General features: G+C 48.6%; 1 protein-coding gene across 1 annotated transcript in view; it reads right to left on the bottom strand.

Annotated features, from left to right (window-relative positions):
• Positions 1–26,907, bottom strand: part of BTBD16 (BTB domain containing 16) — a 66,480-nt gene that overhangs the window by 11,379 nt on the left and 28,194 nt on the right. The window contains exons 8-14 of the mRNA XM_060404594.1: positions 26,085–26,154; positions 25,015–25,145; positions 16,726–16,845; positions 4,184–4,275; positions 3,227–3,309; positions 1,484–1,561; positions 250–348 (exon numbers count right to left, since the gene is read on the bottom strand). Coding sequence (XP_060260577.1) covers positions 250–348; positions 1,484–1,561; positions 3,227–3,309; positions 4,184–4,275; positions 16,726–16,845; positions 25,015–25,145; positions 26,085–26,154 — 673 coding nt within the window. The remainder of the gene's footprint in view (positions 1–249; positions 349–1,483; positions 1,562–3,226; positions 3,310–4,183; positions 4,276–16,725; positions 16,846–25,014; positions 25,146–26,084; positions 26,155–26,907) is intronic.

Genomic DNA, 26,907 nt, shown 5'->3' with positions numbered 1-26,907 from the left:
CTGATTAACACCAGGCCTACAACACATTCCAAATGAATTAGCAATTCATGTTTAACCAATTATTATTAACTCAATATGAATTGACTGACTCTCAAAGGCTGTTTCAGAGACATACCTCTCTTAATACCAGGCCTACAATACATTCCAAATGAATTAGCAATTCATGTTTAATCAGTTATTCAATATGAATCAACTGAATCTCAAAGGCTGTTTCAGAGACAAACGTCTCCTCTGCTCTGTCCTTCTTACCTGCATATGAAAACTATAGGAGGTAGCGTCATGCTTGATTCCTTTTATCTCAAAGAAGAATCCATATAAGGTAATCACTTTTGAATGTGTCGTATACTCCTAAATGAGGAAAGGTAAGCAACAAAGGGACAGGAAAAAAAACACCTTCAGTATTCAAAGGGAAGAGGACATAGCAAAACCAAATCTAGATGCAAAGACTAAAGGGACTGATTTGTGATTTAAAACACAACAATTTTAGCCTAGGAAGGAGAAGAAAAGACAGACTGTAGTGACTTTACAAATCTCTACAGGTTGGCACTCATGGGACTATACTTTTCACTCTACATGCCCCTTAGTGGGGAGAAGAATGAGTTAAGCACGTTCTTGGATGACCCGCAGTCTGCAGACCTTTAAAACAGAGTGTTCTGCTACAATTCAGTGGGCCTGAGAGACCCTCCATGCCCACAGCATTGCAGGGTGTCCTGGCCACTTCTGTCTGCAGTCTGTCCACTTGGACAGATCTCTGCAAGCAAGGGGCTGGACCCAGCCCATCCAGGCTTGACCCAGGAGGCAGTATCTGATGATAGATTCAGGGCCCCAAACCCCTAAAATATGAACTCTTTTGCGATCACTTCTTGGTGGCTTTAGTGAAGAGGGAGGGTTGCAGTTATTTCCTGGAGAGCCACGCCTATCGAGGGAGCCCGAGACAGTGCAGCTGCTGGCCCCTCCAGCTCCGGCGGCGGCTGAGTCCCCGGGTGCTCTGCAGCCGAGCTTCCAACTCACAGCTGGTTCGAGTCTGGGCTGCATCAAAATAGCCGCCCAGAATAGCCACCCTGGCAACCTTAACCACGGGCTTGGAGTGGAATCTCTTCTTGAGCGGTTGGCAGCTCACCATATTTGTGAGGAAGAGGATGACCAGCTCATTCCAGGTTGCCCAGGTCTTTCCTGACTTTAAAACAGAAAGCTCTACATCCCCAGGGAAATGACTCCAACCCTGAAAACTGAGACAGCTGGTCAACCTCATGGGGCGCTGCAGCTGTGTATATCAAGTTAGTGAATGGCCTATCCCAGGGCTCTGTCTTGTGAATTTTACCCCTGAGGGGGTGGTGAGTGTTCAAGAGCGACACCTACAATTTCCCTTTCTGCCTTGGCCATCTTGCCACAGGTAATAATTGACCATGGCCATTGTACAAAGGTCTCTAACCAAGCATGAGGTGGGATGGTTCTTCCCCTTGCTCAGCCTGGTGGTCAGTACCTGGTTAAAAAGCAGCCCGAATCTCACTGCCTGGGTGCTTAGGTCTTTCACGTGGGCCATGTCGCCCCCATTCTCCAGCTGAAAGGAAAAAATACACCACTTACCAGCAACCTGATTCCTCAACAACATCTTCACTGCATTGATCCCAACATCCCTCACTGTGTTCAAAAGAGTTCTGTCTCTGGAGCCTACATTCACCCATGAGTCCAGTCCACAGTACTTACTGAAAACCTGCTAGTCAGGTACCCTGTTCAAAGATTTTACAGAATGCAAAGATGAGGACACGAAAAGTGCCCCAGCATTTTTTTTTTAGCTGAGAAATAAAATGTGTTCATTGGGAGCCCAATCACAAGGCAGAGCATATTCTTGGCTACAAAGTCAAGACCAGGTATGGCCCCACATGGCAGGCTTGGGGTCAGGAGGGAGCAAATTTCAGGAGGATGACATTGGTGGTGGAGGGCAAAAGGAAGGAGGTGTGTGGGCCAGAAGGAGATGAAGAGGGAGGTGGGGCACTCCCTGAAGTGTCCAGCTCCAGCTCCGAGACTGTCCCCCCCTCTCTGTCACCCCTCTCCTTCCCTGCTCCGTCAGAGCACAGTTGAGTTACGTCCCAGAAGAGCACAGTTCCGCAGAGGCCTTATCTGCTGTGGGGGGGCCACTGGGCCCTGTGGTTTGCACATTACAATAGCTGTTTGTTGAGCTGAATTGAATTTTAACTAGTGACTCATAAACCTTCAGAACTCAAACACTGCCCCATTTCATCTCTGAAAACGCATGATTGGAAGCACATAAGAAGCACAGTAGTTTGCACGGACAATTCACAAAGGGGGAAACACCACATGGAAAAATATTCATATTTTCTAGTAATAAAGGGGATGTCTATTAAAAAATGAGATGCCATTGTTCACTTCACAATTGACACAAGTAATGGAAAAGGAAAATGCTCTGAGTTGCTGAGCTCAAAGGAAGGCACCTCATTTATCACTGGGGAAGGAGTAATTTGGCCCCAAGTTTGCTAATATGTATCAAGAACAAAAGTGCACATTCCTTTCGGGGCCAGTATTTTTTACTCTTCAAATATTCCTATAAGAAAATAATTCTCAGTCAAAATAAACCATCATGTGCAAATGCATTCACCATACAGTCTATTTATAATAGTTACCGATCAGAAACACCATGACTTCTCTACAACAAAGGAGAAGCCAAGTAGCACTGGCCAGTCACCAAGTGGTAGGGTTAGGGTTAGGGTTTGTAGCACATGCTTTTGGTGAAAGAGTTTGCAGCCATTAAAAACAGTGATAATAGAACATTTCATTAAGTGTTTTTTTTTTTTCTTTTATTTTAAAGACTGGAAGGTCATATGCAATGAGATGTTAGCAGTAGTTGTTTTGGGTGATGGGTCTGAGGCTATGCGTTTGCTTTCTTTCAGTTTCTCTGCATTTTGAAAAAGTCCAATAATAAGTACATGACATTTGTGTTAGTGAGGAGACTCAATGTGGAGGGCCATGTGGCCAATGGTCCCTGATTCTTCAGGTCAACAGGGCTGATGCTCTAAACACCTGGGCTCCAAGGCGGGGCCACCTCCCTCCTCCCCTCCAGGCTTGGCTCTATCCACTTCCCCTGGGGAAGGATCCAGATACTTCCCAACCTCAGAAGCCCAGAGGTTTCAAATGCAAAACACATCCCCAGAAAAAGCGAAGGCAATAAATTTCGATAACTGTTTTCCTTGCTGAGTTGGCGACTTACCGCATGGTAGTGGTTGGCCGTAACCCGGACCAGCCAGGATTCAGGGAAGAAGTTTATGTGCCTAAGCTCTTCCAGATCCTTGCCTGGGAAGAAGCACAAAGGGAACATTCTTACGGATTTATTCCTAACAGAACCGCAAAAGTCTTCTTTACGGAGAAGAGGAGGAAGTCCGGGCGCTGAGGATGGGAGAGCATTCCTATCCCATCCTTAGACATGCGGGACCCAAGTGGGACATTTCAAGGCACTTTCTCCCAAAGTGTCCACAGTCAGCCTCCCCCACCCCCCTCCCACAATCCTGCCCAGGAGGGAGTGTTGAGATCTGATAAACAAGTGTTTTTGGAGTGTCTAGAAGCCATTTGGACAAATCTAGCTGGGCTCCATCAACCATTTGTGGGGTTAGATCTACTCATTCAATCTGGATGACTAGAAATGGCTTTGAAAAAATTCTCCAATGTCCTTTCAGATGCAAACACCTCACCTAGTGGCCACCTGGGCTGTCCCAAACACAGTCCCCAAGAGTTCCCTCTTTTTCCAAGCCTTGCCTTGGGCCCAGAGCATAAGGATGAGGAAACTCTAGCCTGGAGCATAGAGCCACAGCTTTCTGCGAACTCGCCGAGCAAGGGAATGACCCAGAGGGGCTGCCGCACTAAGAGGCCAGGCACTTGGTTAGTTGGCAACAACGCAGTCCCGGGAGCCGAGTGCACTTTCACAATCACTGAGTCCCTTCCATCCATCGTCATGTTTCACAGAAGCTCTGATTATCCCCATTTTACAGACAAGGAAACTGAGGCCGGGTGGCTAAGTGACTTTCCCCAAATCACACACCTTGGAAGTGATAGAGCCAGATATCAGTCTCGGCTAATTCTTTTGGAAATGGCTGGTGGGCTTCTCTGGGAGTGCTGAGGGGTGGGGCAGCCAACAGCCTCCCCTAGACGCCCTCCCACGGGCAGGACTTACCTTTGGTGATGCTGTGCAGACGCAGGCAAAGGAAAAGCGAGATCAAGTTCTGTCCCACATCCCGGTCCAGAAAGGAACAGTTCTTGGGGAAGCTTAGCAGAGGTGCAAAGAGGATAAAAGGCTTTCAGAACCCTCCTTTCTGGAATAGGCTGGGTCTCATGAAAGTCACATCAGAGGCTAAGTGAGCCCACCCAGCAGAGGTAGATGGTGCCTGGTTCTCTCATGGATGGATGGGGAGTGCAGAAGCAGAGGGCGGCTGCCACTGAGGTTGTAACGAGACAAAAGGCTATATATCCCTCTCAGTGGGTGCTTCACGAATACTTATTAAATGATGATGGAACACATGGAATTGTACAGAGGGTTTCAAGATACATTTTCTCGCTTGAGTCTCACAAGCTTCTCAAGGGGGCAGACAGGACTAATACCATCAGCTCCATTTTACAGAGGGAAAAACAACGACTCAGCCAGGACTTGAACCCATAGCTGCTGATTCTTCCTGCACACATGCTGCCCTTTGAGTAACTGGCCAAAGGGCAGTTGAGACATTTCAAGAGCACGTTCTGGGACATCCCTGGTGGCTCGGTGGTAAAGCAGCCGCCTGTCAATGTGGGAGACACCAGAGACACAGGTTCTGTGCCTGATTCTGGAGGATCTCAAGTGCCATGAAGCAACTAAGCCCGTGTGCACAAATGTTGAGCTGCTCTAGAGCCCAGGAGCCACCACTACTGAAGCCCGAATCCACTAGATCCCGTGCTCTGCAGCAAGAGAGACCACTGCAGTGAGAAGCCCCCAGTTTAAAAGCCCATGCAGCAACGAAGACCCAGCACAGTCAAAACTAAATAAAATTGTTTTTAAAGAAGCACTTTCTGGTAGAATTAAAAGGCAAGGTCAGATGAGTGGGTAACTTGTTTTAGCAGCTGGTTCTGGGATCAGCTCTGCGACACTGTTAATACTAAACTCAGTTAATTTCCACACGTGGCTGACGTCAGGACTGGGCTGAGATCACACTCACCTTGAGAAGACACGTACACACATTCACTCCTGTTTTGAAACAACTTGCTTTGTAAAATAGTCACTTTTGACCAATGGGGACAACAAGGGATAATTTTCCAAGTCCCTTTGGAAACGTAGCCATTCCCTCAAGTCAGTTCCTGTATGAGACCAGCCAAGGGCACTTTTAGGATATTTTTCCATGAATCAGGAGTGGTGTCCAAATCACACCCTGTCCCAGCCAGACTGAACGCTCCATTGGCTTCATGTCCCGCCTATGCTGGGGGTGCCTACCGCCCTGCCTGGGGACCATTTGTTTTCACAAGATCTGGGAATTCCTGGGGCTCTCCAACTCCTTCATGGCAGTGGTCCCAGGAGAGAAGATCAGGGATGCTGAGGCATTGGGAGAAGGGATGGAGCATGAAGATGAGTGAGTGAATGCAAATTCAATGACTATTAGAATCCACTGGGGACCTGGGCTTCCCAGGTGGTGCAAGTGGTAAAGAACCTGCCCACCAATGCAGGGGACATAAGGGACATAGGGTTTGATCCCTGGGTCAGGAAGGTCCCCTGGAGGAGGGCATGGCAACCCACTTCACGGTATTCTTGCCTGGAGAATCCCATGGACAGAGGAACCTGGCAGGCTACAGTCCATAGGGTTGCACAGAGCTGGAACAACCGAAGCAGCTTAGCATGAAAGCACTGGGGACCTATCTCTGGAGTGGATGGACAGGCATAAGTAAAGAAAGGCTGATACTTCCAGGAGTGCAAGGCTATTGGTCCCGAAACCAGCCCTCCATTACCTAGGGCAGTAAGAGCTGGGCTAGTGGGGGCCATGCCAGTACCCCAAGAAACACGGACCTCTTTGCTGGACCAAACACTGTTGCTTGCCTCCTTTTTCTGATTTGAATGCCACTTCCTTCTCTCTCTCTTACCATTTAATGGAAGAAGAAGCTGGGCAGCATCGTGGCAGGTTCAGGCATCAAGGAGGGAAGAAGGGGCTGATGGCACAGCAGCCCCGTCCAGATTCGTGCTCTGAGGAATAAGCCTGTCCTCTCGGCAAGGGCGCCCCCAACTCAGAGCAGCCCGGGAGAAGACCGAACTTGCTGGAGCTGCAGGTTAATATGGTCTCAGCCCAGAAGGGAAAGGACCATCTAGAAGGCAGATTTCCCCTCCAGCTCAGAAGCCCCCAGGTGCCAACTCCACAGCTTGTGGGAAGGATGCTGGGAGGGTAAGGAGGGACCCGAGGCTCCCTGCAAGAGGCACTCAGACCTAACAACCATCAGCCAGAACCTCTACGGAGAGACCGCCTCCCCGAGAGGACTCTGGAAGGGTTTTGTTGAGACAGGCCCCTTGGGTCACAGGAAGTGGCACTGATGGTGGCTGACTTGGCCAGGTCACAAGTCAGCTCATCCATTGCCCAGCCATGCTTGGGGTCCCTGAGCTCGGGCCCTGGAGTCAGACCGACCAGGTTCCAGTCCTGGGGCAGCCAGCCGTCAGCCATGGGATCCCGCCTCCCCAGGCTTCCATCTCCTTCTCCGTCCGGGGGGACAATGGCCACATGTACTTCCCTGGGAGAAGTGGAGGTGACAGTTCTTGTGAAGTGCTGGGCCCAGCTGCTGGTCCCAGTGGCACTCTGGTCCTCTCAATTACCACCGTCGTCTCCTCCGCCCAGGGAAAGAGACCTGGACTGGAGCTGGTCAAATGCACGATCAGGGTTTTGGTGGCATTCATTATCACTTATTGTTCAGTCGCTCGGTCGTGTCTGCCTCTTTGTGACCCCACGAACGGCAGCACACCAGGCTTCCCTGTCCTTCACCATCTCCCAGAGTCTGCTTAAACTCATATCCACAGAGTCAATGATGCCATCCAACCATCTCATCCTCTGTCATCCCCTTCTCTTCCTGCTTTCAATCTTTCCTAGCATCAGGGTCTTTTCCAATGAGTCAACTCTTTGAATCAGGTGGCCAAAGTATTGGAGCTTCAGCTTCAGCATCATCCTTCCAATGAATATTCAGGGTTGATATCTTTTAAGGCTGATTGGTTTTATCTCCTTGCTGTCCAAAGCTGCCACCCTCTAACTCAATGGAGCTCCAGGCCACCTCAAAGGAAGTAAACAGTGGCCTCAGCTGCTAATTCTCTATATTCCCCAAATATCTGAGTGGTGTGTGTGGTCCAACCCCTCAAATCAATGGGCATAATCTTACCCCGAGAGCCAAGGGGGTGGACCATGGCAGAGCCGGGACTCTGTCGAGACTTCTGGAGACAGCCCGAACATATTAATCTAACTCAGTTCCGCTGGTCAGGGTGGGGAGGGGTGGCATCTGGATTTTCTAGGCCAAGGATGAACACACTTATCAGTCTCTTTATGTCACATGAAGTGGGGAAGCTGGCTGTGGAGTCAGAGCCCCTTCGTATCACTGTTTGGTGGACTCAAAGGCTGGCCTGGCTTCCCCTGGTGCTGAGCTCTGTCTGTACAGACACTTTGGGGTTAGCAAGGGCATGGCAACCCAGTCTAGTATTCTTGCCTGGAGAATTCCATGGACAGAGGAGCCTGGTGGGCTACAGTCCATGGGGTCAAAGAGTTGGACACACTGACTAACGTTTCTGAGAAAAGCTTCAGGCTATGGTATCTGACTCTTAAAGGTCATCGGAAACCCTTGGAGCATGAGCCCCTTAGGGAGGATGGTTCATAGATCCTTGATTCTGAAAGACACGCTCAGGTCACCTCTGGGTTCTGCTCACAAGGCACTGGGAACAAATCCCTCCTTCTGACCTCCTGAAAGACAGCGCTGAGGAAAAGTCTCCATCAGACCAGTGCAGGCTGTCGCTTTAGAGCTGCTGTGAGCCATGACCTTCTCCTTTCCTCCATCCTGTCATCAGTTAGAATCATTTACCCTTCAGACTCAGAGCCCCATTAGTCCAGCACTTCAACTTTTAGCCTTTTAAATGCACACTCTAAAATTCTGACTCATGCTACAGCATAGAGGAAACTTGAAGACATTATGCTAAGTGAAATAAGCCAGACACCAAAGGACAAATACTGTATGACTCTACTTATATGAGGTTCCTGCTGCTATTTAAATCCTAAGTTGTGTCAGACTCTTTGAGACCCCATGGACTGTAGCCCACCAGGCTCCTCTGTCCGTGGGATTCCCCAGGCAAGAATACTGGAGTGGGTTGCCATTCCCTTCTCCAGGGAATCTTCTTGGCCCAGGGTTCAAACCCGTGTCTCCTGCTTGGCAAGCGGATTCTTTACCACTGAGTCAACCTGGGAAGCAGATGAGGTTCCTAAGCAGTAAAATTCACAGAGACAAAGATAGAATGCTGGTTGCCAGGGGCGGAGGGAGAGAGGAATGGGGATTTATTGCTTTATGCGTACGGAATTTCAGTTTAGGAAGAACAAGTTCAGGAGAAGGATGATGGGAACCGTTGTACGACAGTGAGAATGTACATAATGCCCCTGAGATGTACACATAAAAACGAGTAAAATGGTCATTTTTATGTTTTTATGGTCAGTTTTATGTTTTTTACCTCAATAAAAAATTGGTGTTAAAAATTACTTCGTCTCTATGAGAAATGTTTGAATATTTCATATTTTAAAGTGAAGCTTGAAATGCATGACAGACTTGGGGCAATAATACACAAGGGAAAGGGCTTTTTTTCAAAAGGTAACTCGGTGCAGAAGACCCGGACGCCTTCTGAAACCCAAGAAGCAGGAAATGTTCCCCTCAGCTCCCGACACCAAAGTGTGGTAAAGAAACAACAGCTCTGAATGTCGCCAGCACCACCATCACCCACCAAATGTCACTGCTGTTCAGGGCATCCTGCCAAGTGCCGTGCTGGGCCTCTGCTTTGAGTCAGAATGAACCTACGTCAGACTGAGGAGGGAGCATTGTTAACCTCCAGTCAGTAAACAGCAGCAGTGGGACTCAGACTCAGGGCTGACACCTTTCAACACACACCTCATTTATGGAATACGTTTGGCCCTGCTTCCTGGATTGTCAACTCTGTGAAGATGGGGATTTTCATCTGTTCTATTTACTCATGTTCACAGCACACTTTACAGTGTCTGGCTTTCCGCCAGCTTGCAATATTGTTAAGTGAATTAACCAGATGAATGACCTGGTCCTTGCCGACCCACCAGCCTATCATACCATCCCACCCCTCCGCTTACCTGTAGTTCCTAGGAATGCAGCTCCAGCCCAGTGCATGTGTGTGCACACACGCATATAACATCACACACACGTGCATGCACAGACCAGGCTATTCTATGTCAATTTTCCTAAATCCTCGCGGGGTTCTGTCTGTTGTTGCCATGCTTATTTGTCAGGCCAAGTCCTATTGGTCATTTATCAAGAGCAGTCAATGCCATCTTGATGAGGCAGATGAAGATGGTCCTGACCTTTGCCCAAAGGCAGAACTGAGACTAGAAATGTTATCTAATAATGACTCTAACTGCCCTTTGCAAAGGCCTCCTGCATTCAGACACATTCCTTGTGTTCTCCAAAGTCTCCACTCTTATGGTTGAAGAGGATGTTTGGGGTTCACCCAGTTTGGGTAAAAGGGCTTCCCGGGTAGCTTCCCTTCCCACTTCCCAGGCATAGTGGTGAAGAATCTGCCTGGTAATGCAAGAGATGCAGGTTTGATCCCTGGGCTGGGAAGATCCCCTGCAGTAGAAAATAGCAACCCACTCCAGTATTCTTTCCTGCCTGACAAATCCATGGACAGAGAAGCCTAGTGGGCTACAGTCCATTGGGGTTGCAAAGAGTCAGACATGACTGAGTGACTGAGCAGGCATGCACATCTTGGGTGGAAAGCCAAGAAGCCAGGAAGTACAAAGGTAGGAAGGAATAGGAATCAATGATATTTAGGCACCTTGAAAAGAAGGAGATTCAATTTCCTGGAAGCCAAGCTGAGGGAGACGGGAGCCATGTGGTCAGAGTCAGAGAAGAAATCAAACCAAGAAATGCAAAAGTCAGGTCATGAGAAATCCTGACTTGAAATATATGAACCTCCCTGCATAGGGCTTAATGGAGTGACTCTGAGAGAACAACTTAACCACCTGCATGTCCATGACTCATGGAATACCTCAAAATGAATGTTCCTGTAAAGAGATCTGAGTTTCACACCACGGTTGCCCAGTTTTATGAACACTGCATGGTTACATCTGTAAACGCCATCCATTCATCACAGGAGATGCACGGCTTCTGTCTGACCAGGCACTCAGCATTATAGTGCATTTCATTCCAGACGCCTGAGGGCTGGGCCACTAGGGACACAGGGCATGGCTGGGTGGCTCTCCTTGGAGGCTCCTCTCGAGAGGTATATGTGAGTTGAGAGGTATATGTGAGTTGAGAGGTATATGTGAGGAGGTGCTGGGCTTGTCAGACCAGGGTGCACACGCACAGCCAGCACATGCTCTTGTTCTCTCTGCAAGAAACTCAGAAGGAATCCGTCCAGCGTGCAGGTGAGATCCAGGAAGACTTCCAGGAGGAGTCCTTAAGCTCTGTAAAAATTGGGTCAGATTTGGGCCTGACATGGGAAGGAGGAGGAGCTTCCCTGGTGGCTCAGACGGTAAAGAATCTGCCTGCAACGCAGGAGACCTGGGTTGGGAAGATCCCCTGGAGAAGGGAATTGCCTGGAGAAATCTATGGACAGAGGCTACAGTCCATGGGGTCACAAAGAGTTGGACACAACTGAGTGACTCGCACTATTACTTTCACTAGGAAGGAGAAGACTTAACTGCAGAGGTCAGAGAAATCTAATATTTGGGACTGGGTGGAAACTGACTTCACTGACTGCTTTCAATGACCTCCTTCTGGTGAGGTTGCTGGAATCCACCCTTGCAGTGTCTGCGAGGGACCCATTTAGGGCTTAATAAAGCAGCTAAAGACAAGAAAAACAGGTCTGTTCATGACTTGCCCTTAACTCTAAGATCTCAAAGGCTGTGTCTGAAGATCTAGGCGGCCCAGGTCCACCCAGCTCCACCACCAATTTGCAAAAGTAAGCCCCTACCCTCCCTGGCCATTCATCCCTGAATAGATTTTACAGACGTACTGTTGAGTAAAAGAAGCCAGACATGAAAAGTCTATGCTCTAAGATTCTATTTATATAAAATTCAAAAGCAGCCAAGAAAACCTCCTAGAAAAAGAAAGCAGGATATTGTTTACCTTGGTGTGAGATAGTGACTGAGATAAGACACATTAGGGGGCTGGTCAAGTTCTGATTCTTGGTCTGGGTACTGGTTATGGGCTTCCCTGGTGGCTCAGACAGTCAAGAATTCGCCTGCAATGGAGGAGACACGGGTTCGATCCTTGGGTTGGGAAGATCCCCTGGAGGAGGACATGGCAACCCACTCCAGTATTCTTGCCTGGAGAATCCCATGGACAGAGGAGCCTGGTGGGCCACAGTTCGTGGGGTTGCAAAAGTGGGAATGAGTGAGTAACCAAACAGGTGTGTGCACTTTGCAGAAATTAATTGAGCTGTTCACTTAAGGTCTGTGAACTTTGCTGTATGTTTTATATTTTGATGAAAAATGTACTTTAAAAAAAAGTGGAAAATTTGCCTCTGGCCCTTTTCCCATGGATGAGTCTTTACAGCTCCCCTGGGCTTCTCAGACTGCTAAGTGGAATGAAATGATGACTTTTCCTCCATGGACCAATGAAGGCAATGGTTTTGCTTACATTTTTTTTTTTTGTTTTTCTTACAAGGAAATGTTAAATTTAATTCTGGACAGACTATTTGTTTGTCTAAATTAACTACTGCCAGGAAAACAGGCTGTGTGCGCTGAGCTGTGTGCCTGTGCGTGTGTGTGTGTGTGTGTGTGTGTGTGTGTGTGCGCAGGTACGTGCACACACATGCATGTTCCCTTTCTACATTGATGTATTTAGACAAAAATGAAAATAAGCTTGAAGACGTTCTTAAACATGGTGATAAGGAAATGAATTACCCCTTTAACTTTCCACTAGTGTCCCCATTAGTGTTAATCGCTCGGTCATGCCCAACTCTTTGTGACCCCATGGACTGTAGCCCGCTAGGCTCCTCTGTCCGTGGAATTCTCCAGGTGAGAATCCTGGAGCGGGTAGCCATTTCCTTCTCCAGGGGATCTTACGGATCCAGAAATCGAACCCGGGTCTCCTGCACTGCAGGCAGATTCTTCACCCTCTGAGCCACCGTTGGTGCCACTGGCATAGAGAAAATGTCCAGTAATTATGTTGAATGAATGAAAAAAAAAATAGAGGAATAAAACAGCACGAGCGAGTACTAAAGACTTGGACATACATCCTTACTTGCAGGTACAGTGGTGCTGAAGGAGTTAACTACTCAAATGCCTTCCCTCCTAGCTCAAGACATTGCCAAGACAGATGAGCAAAGGAGTGTCTGGTCTCTTTGGCTCAGTTGCTGCTCCAAACCCTCCTTCCTGGACGCTGGGCCGCTGCTGGCCCAGCTGGAACCCCGAGCTGCAGCTCAGCCTTACTCTTGGCTGGTCTGACATTCAGGCAGCTAGTCTCGCTGCTGTCACGTTACGAAAGTCCCGTTGCGGAGATCCCCGTACTGTGAAGGTCCACTCTGACCTCTCTTCTAAACCACTCTGTCATTGAAATAATTTCAACAACAGATGCAACTGTAAAAATGGGGCCAGACAGCCAACTTCCTTGGTTCTCATTCCCAGGCCTGTGTAGTGTCTCCCGAGGTCTGCTCCTCTGCCCCACCTTTCACTGCTCCTGGCGTGTCCCCATCAGCCGCCGTGGAAACTTCCCTGCCTAGCTGTTCCTTCTGTCTTCACTGGACTGTGGAGCTCAGCTCTCCTGGTGACTCAGTTCTGGAGACCATGGCTTCCCGAAGTCTCCCTCCTCCACCCTGGGAGCAGAGGTGCCTTCTCGAAGCCCGAGCACTCAGGCCAGCAGCTCTGAAGCTCAGCCCTGAGGATCCTCAGGCCAACACAGAGCCTGGGCACCGCCAGTGCCTGCTCATGTCCTAGGTCGGCATCACCAACCTAGCGAGGCATTATTTCTCACTGAACCTTATGAAAGCCTTAGAACTCTTCCTAGTCTAGTCCACCAAAGAGACCCTACTCATCAATAAAGATGGAGGGACTTCCCTAGCATTCCAGGGGTTAAGACTCTGCTCTTATCCACTGCAGGGGGCGCAGGTTCCATCTCTGGTAAGGGAACTAAGTTTCCACATGCCGCAGGGTGTGGCCTAAATACATATATAAATAAATAAGCAGATTTATCAGCCACTCCTCTTATTTTGAGTTGCAGCAGACATGCTGTTCTCTGAGTCTGGCATCGGCATAGTAAGACCCACTTCTCTGATGAATGTTTGATGGAATCTCATCTTTCCCTAAGCTTTTATATGCTCAGCATGGTGCTCTGTAAGCTGGGGCCGCAATAAAGGATTACAAACCCTCCCTTTCATGCCTCCCTGACATGCCCAGGGAGGCAGAATGCATGTGCCCACCAAGCTGTTCAGTGGGAACCAGTGGTTGAAACTCCCACGGGGTCCCCTCCATGGATGGACAGAGAAGAGGAGGCAACTCCAGCTGGCTGGAGTAGGGGTGCCGGGGAGGGAGACTGCTGATCCCTTGGCTTAATTCAGTTCAGTCCCTTAGTCGTGTCGGACTCTTCGCAACCCCAGGGACTGCAGCACACTAGGCCTCCCTGTCCATCACTAACTCCCAGAGTTTACTCAAACTCATGCCATCCAACCATCTCATCCTCTGTTGTCCCCTTCTCCTGCCTTCAATCTTTCCCAGCATCAGGGTCTTTTCAAATGAGTCAGCTCTTCGCATCAGGTGGCCAAAGTACTGGAGCGTCAGCTTCAACATCAGTCCTTCCAGTGAACACCCAGGACACGCATTTGGGAGGTGAAGCCACTGACCAGGGAGCGCCTGTGGGTGCCACAGTTCTGAGCTTGGGGAGCGAGCTGGGATGGCAGGCGAGCCACCCATAGTCCTAAAAACGGGCCATGGGCCTCCAAGTTGGGGGTGAGCCTGGGTGACCACCAGGGGCAAGAGCATCTGAGGTCCAGAACTGTCTCGTCTTTTCTCCCAGGAGGACACCAAACTTGCCGGAGGGAGAGGGAGGGGGAGGGAAGGAGGGATGCAAGGCAGCTGGGCAGGCTAGCAGGACTGCAGTCAGAGAATACAGCGCTGGGTATAGGATACCATCCCGACTGCTCAGGTTGGGCAGGGAGGCCATTTGGAAACACGTGAACGGTTTCCAACAAGGAATCCCTGCAGGCTCAGGGGCCTTGGAGAAACGCACGACGCAGAGGGCTGAGGTCCGGGGTCAAAATGGAATCACTGTGGATTTGGGAGGAATGGAGAAGCTATTACTGTGAGACCCACCCCCAGGCAGGAGGAAGCTTCAAGACCCCAGCTCAGGCAGGCCCAGGAATCCTCACTTTCAGGGCCACATGCCTCAGCTCCCTCACTTCCACTTGTTCCTCTCCCAGTGAAAAACAGTTGAAATGAATCACCTACATTCTAGCTCATTTCCTATCTCCCGGTTCTAGACGTTTCCAGTAGGAGAGCTAACCTGGTGCCAAGTAGTGACTTTTCCTGGTGTGCATGACTCACTGGAAAAAGTGCCTCTTGGGCTATTAAAAGAGTTGGTGGGGGGGGGGGGAGTGTGGATTTAAGACATTTGAGTTCAAAGCAAATTATATAGAAGCTAAGCAAGGACCTATCATTCCGGCAATGAATACTGCTTTCCCCCGATAACAACACAGGAAAAAATGGGCTCTTTAGTTGACATGGTGCACAGATGTTCTAGGAAAGGATTAACTACTTTGGAACAAGGCCAGTGAAACTTGGCATAAGCAGGTCAACGTGCTGATGAATATGTGGAAGGCGTGTTTCTCTGCTAAATGCACTTGTGCAAAAGGAAAGGCACCTCCTGATTTCCTTGAACACACCTTGTCTTGCTTGGAAGCCCCCATCACTGCTGATGTGGGGAACAGAAGGTAAGCCTGCCCATGAAGGAAAGACAGTCCATCTAGGGTAGATCCTCCCGGTGCTGTCTTTGCCCATAGGACCACCACACTCAGCCACCAGCTTGGATGATATGAGAGTATTTGCAAGGTTTTAATAGAGGCTAAAAAGACACAATGGGTTTCCCAGGTGGCTTAGTGGTAAAGAATCTGCCTGCCAAGGCAGGAGACGGGGGTTTGATCCCTGATCCAGGAAGATCCCCTGGAGAAGGAAATGGAAGCCCACTGCAATATTCTTGCCTGGGAAATCCCATGGACAGAGGAGCCTGGTGGGCTACAGTCCACAGGGTCACAAAGAGCTGGACACGCCTGAGGGACTAAACAGCAACAAAGAGAAGCAAAATAGGTTACTGTGCTCACCTTCAGCTTACTGTTCCTGGGCCCCGTCCTGCCCAAGCTGACACTGCTAATGGGCTGAACAGATAGAAAACACAGGCAGAGGAGGACACAGCAGGGGAAGAAGATGCGCTGCAAGGCAAGTGGCTAATAACAGCACTGAACCGGGCGGCAGCCTCAGGACTATTCTGAACACCAAACCCGGGGATTCACTACTGAACCTGCAGCATGCGCAAGAGAGGAACCCTCTCATTCCAGGAATGGCAAGCGAAGCTTCTCGGCATTTGGCAAGTCTGGGTTCAAGCCAGGCTCTAATCCCTTATCACTTGTATGATCTCTGACAAGACAGTCATCTCTACCTCAGTTTCCTCAATCTGTAAAATGGGAATAATAAAACCAGCCCCAAGTACAATATAGATTAAACGAGATTACAAATAGAAAGTACTGATCAGATTTGCTGCATTTAGTAAGCATAATTAAATGGTGCCCATCCTTATCCTCTAATAGTTATTTATTTTTAAAATTAATTGGGGTATAGTAAAATTATTGGAGTATAGTAAAATTATCAGAGTATAGTAAAATTGTTAGAGTATAGTTGCTTTACAGTGTTCTGTTAGTTTCTGCAGTACAGCAAAGGGAATCATTTATATGTATACCTATATCCCCTCTTTCTGTAATTGTCATTTTTCACTGAAATGTTGAGATATATAACTTATAGAATTTATAAGCTTAGAGAGTCTAAGAGACTAGATTAATGCTATGAAGTCCTTTTAAGTTCAAATGCTTTTTCATCGGACATTCGGAATGCTACTATCTAGTGAAACACAAACCAGGATGCTCTGGTCTGATTTAGGTATATTTTAAGCATGAAAAACTCAAGGCCAATACAGAATGGTGATTTTCCTGAGGGGAAAAAAAAGTACCATTTGTATCATGTTTTTTACTTGACATAGAACACGTGACTGTCACAGACATGACACAGACTGTCACAGTCGTGGCACAGACGCACATGACTGTCTCATAACCCCTATTATACACTTTTCAAAGTGATCTAGCGGTGCAAAGTTATCCCATGATCTTAGATCCCTTAAGAAAACTGCATTGTAAGCCCTCTGAATGATACTATGAAAAACAGTATCACTAACGCTTCCTCCATGGTATTATGAGCAAAGAAACAGTATGTCCACAATTTATCAATCAGCACTAAGTTACGTTACCTGCTAAAAAACATCAACACGGTTTCGTACATTGGAAACGTCTGAGTTTTGTTGTTCAGCTGCAAGTAGACCCACAAAAGGAGTGTTTTCAGAAGGTGAAACTCACTAAAAGTAAACAACCTGGCCAAAACAAAAGATTGAGAAGTCAGTTGAGGAGCAGCAAAAACGACGCTGTGCGTGTGAAATGAAAAGTGGAGAGTGAGTTCAGGAAGGAGGCGACGCCACCCTGAGTGTGTGTGTGGACTCACAGAGAGACACCAAGGCTCCGGTCACTCAGCTGGTAACTGGCATGGCTGGGATTTGACCTTCAGCCAACCTGAGCCTTCACCCACCTGCTGTGCACTGTAAAATCATGACCATCTCATTGAATGAGCTCCTAGCAGGAGACGGTGTTCTCAAGGTGGTTCCATCTGTCCTCTTATTAAATTCCACCCAGTAACCCTGCAAAGCTGGGATATATTTCTTACTTTTATAGATGTGGCTTCCCTGGTGGCTCAGACGGAAAAGAATCTGCCTACAATGCAGGAGACCCAGGTTCAATCCCTGGGTCGAGAAGATCCCTGAAGAAAGGCATGACAGCCCACCCCAGTATTCCTGCCTGGAGAATTCCATGGACAGAGGAGCCTGGTGGGCTACAGTCCATGGGGTTGCAAAGAGTCAGACACGACTGAATGACTAACACTTCCACTTTCATACTTTATAGATGTGGATACTATTGAGACTGACCCTGTTTATTTTAAAATTTAATGTTTTGTTCATCATGTTAATTTTCACTGTAAAATGTGGCACTAAGATATACTTTATCTCAACGGCTGAAGGATTTGGTGTCCCTTAAATTTTGCACCCAAGGTGAATGCCTCATTGGTCATATTCCAGTCCCGGGCCCAGCTGAGAAATAACTTGTCCAGAGTCACACAGTTCTGAGGTCAGACCTGGGCAGGGGTCAGTGCTGCCCCAAGTTGGCTGTGGAATCTCTTGCAGGCTGCTTTCTGGCCCTGCAGCTGCAACTCGCTCATCTGTAATGCAGCGATTACAGCCATTGCTAAGAGGATACAGTAAGTCCCCTACATACACAAAGCTCTTTTGGAGAGCGAGCTCGGAAGTCCAATTTGTCCCTAAGTCCAACAAACTTTCAATCCCTGCAACCTACTCCAGTATTCTTGCCAAGAAAATTCCATGGGCAGAGGAGCCTAGCAGGCAGGCTACAGTCTATGGGGTTGGAACGAGTCGGACACGACTGAGCAACTAACACTTTTACACTTTCCTACAGACTTAGCCTAGGTACCCAACTAACACAATTAGCGATTTACCACTGCTTTTATGCTTGTTTCCAGACATCCTAGACTTGAAGCAAAGATCCTGTACCATATACAGTATTGTACAGTAAAGTACACAAAAACACAATTGCTTATAGAGGGTGCACACATGTGAGGTATGCCAGGCACGTGAACTAACTCACATGACTGGATATGAATGAATGCACACTCCCAGCTTTGAAAGTTCGAAGCCTGAAGTATGTTGGAGACTGACTGTACTATGGAGACTGTGTGAGGCGGGTTTGTATGAGTTTCCCGTCACTGCTGTAATAAACTGCCACAAACCAAGTGGCTTAAAACAACACAAATTTGTTGTTGTTCCGTCACTAATTCATTTCTGACTCTGAGACCTCAGGGACGGCAGCATGCTAGCCTCCCCTCCTTCAGTATCTCCTGGAGTTTGCCCACATTCATGTCCATTGAGTCGGTCATGCTATCTAACCATCTCATCCTCTGCTGCCCCCTTCTCCTTTTGCCTTCAGTCTTTCGTTGCAGAATCCCTAAGTACAAAATGAACCTCACTGGGTTAAGATAAGGGTGTGGGCGTGGGCGTGCTCCTTCCTGAGGTTCTAGGGGAGAATCATTTCTTTGCCTTTTCCAGCTCCTAGAGGCCACTGGCACGCCTTGGCTTGTGGCCCCCTCCTGTATCTTCCAGGTGCATCTTCAAATCTCCCTCTGATTCTGACTCTTCCTCTTCCCTCTCCCACATTGAAGAATCCGGTGATTCCATTAGGGGCACCTGGGAAATCCAGGGTAACCTCCCCAACTCAGGGTTATCCTGGGGCCACTGCAAACTTGATTCCCCTTTGCTGTGCAACCCAACATTTTCACAGGTTCCAGGGGCTGGGATGTTGACATCTTTGGGGGACCATTACTGATCTGACTGGGCTTCCCTGCTGGCTCTGGGCTTCCCTGCTGGCTCAGATGGTAGAGAATTTGCCTGCAAGGCAAAAGACTAGGGTTTGATCCCTGGGCCAGGAAGATCATCTGAAGAACGGAAGGGCAACCCACTCTAGTATTCTTGCCTGGAAAATCCTATGGACAGAGGAGCCTGATGGGCTACAGTCCACGGGGCTGCAGAGTCAGACACAACTGAGCAACTAACACACACACGCACCCAGACACATTGAGCTGACCACACACACAGCTTGCCTAGCACAGTTCCTGGACACAGTAACGGGCTCAGAGGACAGCAGCTCCAACTCGTAGGTGGTGGGGCTGGATCCTGGCTCCAGAGCCCACAGTGCCTGCAGCGGCACAAGGCATCTCAATAAGAAACAAGGGGGACTTCCCTGGCGGTCCAGTGGGTAAGACTCTGCCCTTCCAGTGCAGGGGGTGTGGGTTTGATCCCTGGTTGGGGAACTAAGATCCCACATGCTGTGCAGCACCACAAAAAAAAAAAAAAAAAGAGAGAGAGAGAGAGAGGGAGAGAATAAATCAAGAAATAAGGGATGACAAGAAGAGAATGCTGCTGTCCATGAAGTCAGCTCTGTAAAGGATGCTTCCCAAACAGCTCCTCTCACAGCCTCTGATGACTTAGTTCTCCAAGGAGTCACTGCAACGTTTCTTAAACCCACTGATATTTTCTGTCTCTGACCCTGGAGGTGTACCCTGGCTTCAAAATGTATCACAGCCTCTTCACCCACCACGTCAGCGGTCGTGATGGGTGGAAGCCAAGCTCAATCGGGACTCCAAGGGCGGCGGGAATGTCATCTTCCCACCTCTCCCACTATTTCTGGATGCGGTAGAACAGTCTCTTTCCTATTCTTTGTTTTTAGGGACCTACAGATGCACTGGTTTTGACTGTGGCCAGACAGGACTGAATTTGACACTGTCTGGGCAATAATGGAGAGGCAGGAGGGGAGAGCTCACAGAACCTCCTGGAACGAGGTTCCCAAAAAGAACTCTGCAAGGACTCCAACAACTGCTGGGCTGGGGGGCTCCGTGGCTTCTGTTGCAGAACCCACACTTGAGGGCCCCACACACAGAAGCTTCTTTGAGATCTTACTAAAGAGGGGGGTAATCAGGAGCTCCACGGATAAGGACCCTGGTTATAATTTTATGATGAAAGATAATTGTCGAAATAAAGTCCTCAGTTTTTAGGCCAAGTATCAGCTGCTGTTTAGTCACCGAGTTGTACCCAACTCTTTAGTGACCCTGAGGACTGTAACCCACCAGGTTCCTCTGTCCATGGGATTTCCCAGGCAAGAATACTGAGGTGGGTTGCCATTTCCTCCTCCAGGGGATCTTCCCGACCCAGGGATCAGACCTGTGTCTCCTGAACAGGCAGACAGTCTTTACCACTGAGCCACCTGGGAAACCCAAGTATCCAAGCATTAATCCTAAAATATTAGTTCCTACAGGAAATAATCACACTGAGGACATTCAAATATTTTTTCATTTACCTAAGAGTTCTAATGATCTGAATCAAGATGGAACTCACAGAGATCCTAAACTTCCCTCCAGCACAGGCAAACATCTGGACTGCTCTACATGTGTTTACAGGGGCTCATAAGCGGCCACTGGGATGTAATGGGTGTAAAAATGCCTTTAACAAGATACTGTCCTCTATTTTGTGTGTGTGAGAAAACTACATATAAACCATAAATGCTCCTTTTGAATATAGGCTATAGAGAAAGCCGTGTCCAAGGGAACAAGAAAATATGAGCGAGGTTACCCACTGCAGCACTGATAGTCCTAGCGAAACAGGAAGCCACACCAAACAAAAAGATGTTAGAAAGGGAATGAAAAAAATTGCTGTCTGTTCATCCGCTGAAGCCCTGTACAACAACTAAAATGAAAAATGCTGATTAAGTACATAAATATCAACATGGAGAGAATAAGCCACATGATGTTCGTGACTAGTAGCAGAATGTCACAATCACTACGAGAAATTTAAACCTTTGCAAAAACCATACTGTGCATAATTTTCGCATGTACATATATGTAAGCAAGCATGCAATCTCATGGGTTGGAGGCACACAAATCCACAACAGTGGCTCGGCTGACTTTTAGGAGGGGGAGGAAGACAAGGGGAAAGATGAAGAATAAGGCTGTGAGGTGGAGGGAGGGCTGGGGAAGGTGACTTTTGCTTTGCTGGATGTTTCATTTCTTAATTTATGACAAAACTTTACCATGTGTTCATTTGAGGAGATGGATCCAACTATATTTTGTATTATCCGCCTACCTCTGTAACTTTTTTTATAACAAAAAATATGACCATATGACCACCCATGTGTCTGGCCATCAATAAGGAATAAGAAGGTTTGGAGCAGAGCACATCAGTGGACTGATAATAACCAAGGGTGTTGAGGCCACTCAGACCTGGGTTCAAATTTCAACTCTCATTTTGCAAGGGGGGAGCAATCCTTTCCTGTGATCTCCATTCTGCAGGGGGAAACCACAAGGAACACCCTCCAAAGGGGTTGCTGTAGGACTGAGACCTGATTGCCCACTCAGAGTATTCTATACTCCCCAGTGCTTCATAACTGGTAGGTGGTGCTGTTATTAGCCAGAGAAGCGTTTTTGTTCAGTCACTCAGTTGTGTCCAATTTCTTGTGACCCTATGAACTGCAGCACACCAGACTGCCCTGTCCTTCACTGTCTCCCGGAGCTTGCTCAGACTCATGTCCATTGAGTCGATGATGCCATCCAACCAGCTCATCCTCTGTTCTCCCCTTTTCCTCCTGCCCTCAGCCTTTCCCAGCATCAGGGTCTTTTCTAATGAGTCAGGTTTTTGCATCAGGTGGCCAAAATACTGGAGCTTCAGCTTCAGCATCAGTCCTTCCAATGAATAGCTTTGGGAAATACTACACTTGAGAGGGAAGCCCATTGGTGCTGCAGATGCCGTAGAGGACGCAGTGGCTATTCCCACGAAATTCCTGAGCCCTTGAGACTCCTTGTATCATAGACAGGAAGTCACGGAGGAAGAACATGTTCCCCCTGGTTGCAGGGCAGCTTTTCGTGCAGCTAGAACTGGATAGATAACCCTCTGAATTCTCTACCCTCCTAAGTCGACATGGAGACTGGCTTCCAGAAAAACAGAACGTGGAATGAAGCTTCCATAATATTACAGTGAATGAAACAGGGTCACTGAGTGATGACCTCCAAGAAGAAAACTAACTGAAAACCAGAGGCCCAGGGGGTCAGGAAAACTGTGTGTATTTTACTGAAGGCCATTTACAAGATGGAAAGAAAACCCAAAGGAAGATGAGGTCAAAGGGACTTTGGGCAAGGTGAATAGCCTCGAAGTTGAAACATCTGCTGAGATGGACATTGTTTCCAACCCAAACACCATGACCACAAGCCGGGGATGGGTCACAGTCTACGCTAAGTGGGGCCAAGAGACTCTCCATCCCTGACCCTGGGCTGGCCTTTCCACAGCTCCTCTGGGCCACGTGACTTCCCAGGACAGTCCAGATCTCGCTGAGCTCCGGTTGTTGGGCTGGCTTCTGCTACACACGAGGAGACGGTGCAGCCATGAGGCTGGGAGCCTGGACCTTGGAGCCTGGAGCCCCGAGCTCCAGCCCTGCCTTTTATTACCCCTCCTATCTTAGGGACAATGATCATACCTACCACATAGGGTTGTGAGGATTAAAAGGGCCAGTGCACACAGCGCAGCACACACCCAGAAGCGCTCGGTGAAAGTTAACTCGCCCAAAGGTCTCTTCTTAATCAGGTGTGGTCTGTGGTGCCAAGCCCACCAGACACTCAGATGAGAAGCACGAGCCAGGTAAATTTCTAACCATGTGCCCGGGCACTGGGTGTGGCCTGGGCCCCTCTTTCTGGCCCTCTGTTCCCCACCTCCCTCCTCCAGCTTTAAGGCAGGACATCAGCTTTAAGGACAGCAACCAGGTGGGGAGAGTTCACCTGGGAAGGTAAGAAGTGAGCATGAGGTCTGCGAGCTGAGAGTGTGGTCCTTCCAGGGCACAAGAGCTAATGATATGCCCGAGGTCATGCAGGCTTCCCCCAACCCCCGCCTCTGCCCAGAGAGCCTGGCACCGTCAGTGCTGACAGCCACTTCCTGGGGAGGGGCCAGAGGAGCAGGACCCAGTTTCCACATCAGTCATGTCTCCCCAAACCTGTGAGTCTAGACACTTGACACGTAATGTTCTTGACCTCTTTTCCTGCCCAGCCAGCGTTTTCTGGGGCCTATGCCATTGCTACCATGCTGGCTGTGGTCATTTTTTTCCCCTTTCTTGGTTAAATGCTACCAAGCGGGGGAAGGACAGCTCAGACTTTCCAAGGGAGGGACAGTGTTACAAAAAGTCTAAGGGCTGCCCTGTTTATCTTTTCTTCAAGGGTTGCACAACCTTTGCTCCATGGAGGGTGGAGAGCACATGCTTCTGGACAGACCATGGACAGCAGGGAAAAATGATTGTGGGAGCCCACCCAGGGCCTGGGGATGCCATTAGGACCCGAGTTCCCGAGGTCACGTTATTGAATATGTGGTCCTAATCAGATCCTGCACTGGAGGAAAAAGGATGCTATGAAGGTTAGTGTTAAGTAAAAGATCTTAAGGTATTACATCAGTGTCAAATTTCCTCAAGTTGTTAACTGCCTTGTGATTATATTAGAAAAATTCTCTTTATTATGAAACATTGAAGTATTCAGAGTTAAGCGAACATGATGTATGCAACTTGTCCTCAAAGGATTAAAAAACACGTGCTAAGAGGCACACACAGATGCAAAAGATAGAGCAAACAGAGCAGAGACTGAACCAAACAGGGTAAAGGGTACTGAGAGGGCCTTTGCACTATTCTTGTTATCTAATTTGCTTGAAACTATTTTCAAGTAAAATATACTTTTAAACACTAATAAAAACTAAAGTGCCTTTGGCTTAGGAACCTCACTTCTAGGAATGCAATGTGGGAAAATAATCTGAGATGAAAATAAATATATATCGAAGAATGTCACCAAGGTGCTATTTATATCAGTGAAACATTGGAAATAACCTAAAAGGCTTTGGCTGGAGTCAAAGGCAAGCCTTGTGGTGGTCACGTGGATAAGACAGGAGCCGAACTGGCAGAGCTGAAGACCTTTGGGTTAGCGATTTGATTGGAAGGGGGGTTAAGAGCAGGCACGAGCCTGGGTTAGCCGGCCCTGCGCTGATCCAGGTGGGAGATGCGGAGGTTTGGCCTCTGGCTGGTGCCCACGCGGAGGCCCACAGAGATGGAGTGCTCTTTGGGGGAGGATGAAGTGGTGTCCAGAAGGACTCCCAAGGGCATGACAGTTGGTTGAGGAACCTGGGGTAAGGGGCGCCATATAGGACAAGAGCACCAAGCATCAGCGCTTAGCCTTAACTGTCAGAGAGGCCATACAGGCAGTGGAATGCCTGGGTCTAGAGCCGCTAAGGGAAGGGGCCAGGGCTGGAGACAGAAACTGATTTAGGGCTGAGAGCTTTTTTCTTTCCCCCTTTTCCCAAGTTTCTAAATTTTCCATGATGCATGCATCTTAATATTGACAGAACTTTAAAAATTATTTACGCAATCACTTAATTCATTACCAGGTGGGTGAGACAGACAGAATCTGCCTGCAATGCAGGAGACCCAGCTTCCATCCCTGGGTCGGGAAGATCCCCTGGAGGAGGGAATGGCTACTCACTCCAGTATTCATGCTTGGAAAATCCCACGGACAGAGGAGCCTGGCGGGCTGCAGACAGTGGGGTCGCAAAGAGCTGGACATGACTGAGCGACCAACACTTTCACAGCGAAACAGCGGGCACCCCAAGGATCCTTACTCTGCTGAACAACATCCTTCCCCCTGCCTGAGCACAGGACCCACGTTTTGGCCCCTCCAGAGGCCAGGCTGTCCAGGAGGCCGGGACATTTGGGATGGAGGGGGCACTGCACACTGCACATATCCAGCAGGGGTGTGAGTTCGGCACTTCCCCACCCCATCCATCTACCCTACCCGTCCCCCCGCCATCCCCACCTCCTACCCCAGAGGCTCCTTCCTGAGAGCCAGCTCTGACCTGGGGGACTTCAGCACTTTGTGGAGCAGCTCCTTTGGGATTTTCCGGAGGTGGATCTGTGTCCCCACCAGAGGGACCAAGTTCATCTCCATCCATTTCTCACAGGCGGTGGTGAGGGGCTCTTCGTTGTACTGAGAAGACAGGAAACACCCATTGAAAAAGGAGTCTCTGGCACTTACCCTGGTGGTGCAATGGTTGCGAGCCTGCATTTCCACTGCAGAGGGTGTGGGTTTGATCCTTGGCCAGGGAACTAAGATTCCACCTGCCGAGGGTGCAGGCAAAAAAATAATAATTTTAAGGTAGAAAGGAATCCCTGATATCTCAGCGCCCTCTGCTGGAATATGATGATCCAACAAGCGTGCTCTTAGAAAGGCCCTGCAGCAGCCCTGCTCAAACCTCTTCAAAACACAGGCACTAACATTTTCTGAGTGTTAGCGATGCTCAAGGCGCTGTACTAGGTTGATTCAAATCCATCCTGCTACCCTATGAGGTTGGTTCATCATTATTCCTATTTCACCAGTGGAAAATCTGAGGCTCCAACATTCCTGCTCTTGCCTGAGGTCATACAACTAGTTAAGTGGTCTGACCTAGTTAAGTGGGCTTGCATGCTGAAATGCAACTAGCTACATGGGCTTGTATGCCGAAATCTCTGGACCGATGTCTGACTGATCATGGAAGCTCTACCGGCCTTGGGTCTCACTTTTCTCCTCTGATAATGAGAGCTAGAATACATCATTTATTGCCAACCCTGATGTACTGACTGGGCCCAAGTGGGATGCATTTCCCTCAGTTCCACCAAGAATGTCCTGGAACACTGTCTGCTGTTTTGATGAGAAAGGCTGTCCCTTTTCCTGCCCCCTTCCCCAATTAAAGCTTTTCTATTTGGGGGGGAGAAGGGATGTTAAATTATTCCTTTAAAGACAAAATGATTTTTTTCTAATTGTTCACTTGGCAAAAGGTGGGCACTGTTAGGTTGGTGCCATCAGACAGATTTTTTGGCGCTGAAATCCCAGAGTCTGGGTGCTCTTGAGGGTCCCCAAGATGCTGTGTGCCTGCCAGGTTGTTCTCACCTTGCAGCCAGCCAGGTAGAAGTTTTTGATGGTGCTCGGCGTGAGTCCGCTCATCATGACGGTCACACACCTGCAGAGAGAGAACACTGTCCCTGGAAGGCCTGGGCTACTTTCAGGAAAGTGAGAAGCCCCAGAGCCTTTACTCAACCGCATGCCGGCAGCGGAGTCCTTTTATGCAAGGGGAAGCACCTTATTTTAAGATCGTGGACATAGGGCTGGAGGGCAAGACCAGCAAGGCTTGTTGCAAAGAGCTCTGGGCTAAGGGAGGTGAGCTCTGAGATCAAATCTTTCTGAAGAAAACAGAGTAGCTTTGGCACCAAGGAGAAGTATTACTGTTTAGAGATTAAGCCCCTAAAAGCGCCTTGCTGTTGTTGTTTGGCCGCTAAGTCGCATCTGACTCTTTGCATCCCCATAGACTGTAGCCCACCAGCTCCTCTGTCCATGGGATTTCCCATGTAAGAATACTGGAGTGGGTTGCCATTTCCTTCTCCAGGGGATCTTCCCAACCAAGGGATCAAACCCTCAGCTCCTGTGTTGACAAGAGGATTTTTTACCGTTGAGCCAAAGGGAAGCTGAAAAGCACCTTGCTAGGTTTTAATTTTAGTCAGGATGACATTTGGTTGTCTTCCTGATGAAGGCAAGTTTTTCCTGTACAGACCACTGCTGAGCTTCTTAGAGGGGCCTCCAGTCCTATTTCCTCTCTGTATGAGAGTAGATTGAAAAAGCAACTTTCTGATGAAAATCTCCATCCTTTTCACACCTAGGCCTCATTTACTTGTTGTTGTTCAGTCAATCGCTCAGTCTGTCCAATTCCTTTCAACCC

This window comes from Ovis aries, chromosome 22, assembly GCF_016772045.2.
Source record: "Ovis aries strain OAR_USU_Benz2616 breed Rambouillet chromosome 22, ARS-UI_Ramb_v3.0, whole genome shotgun sequence".
NCBI lineage: Eukaryota > Metazoa > Chordata > Mammalia > Artiodactyla > Bovidae > Ovis > Ovis aries.
This window is presented reverse-complemented; position numbering and strand designations above follow the sequence as displayed.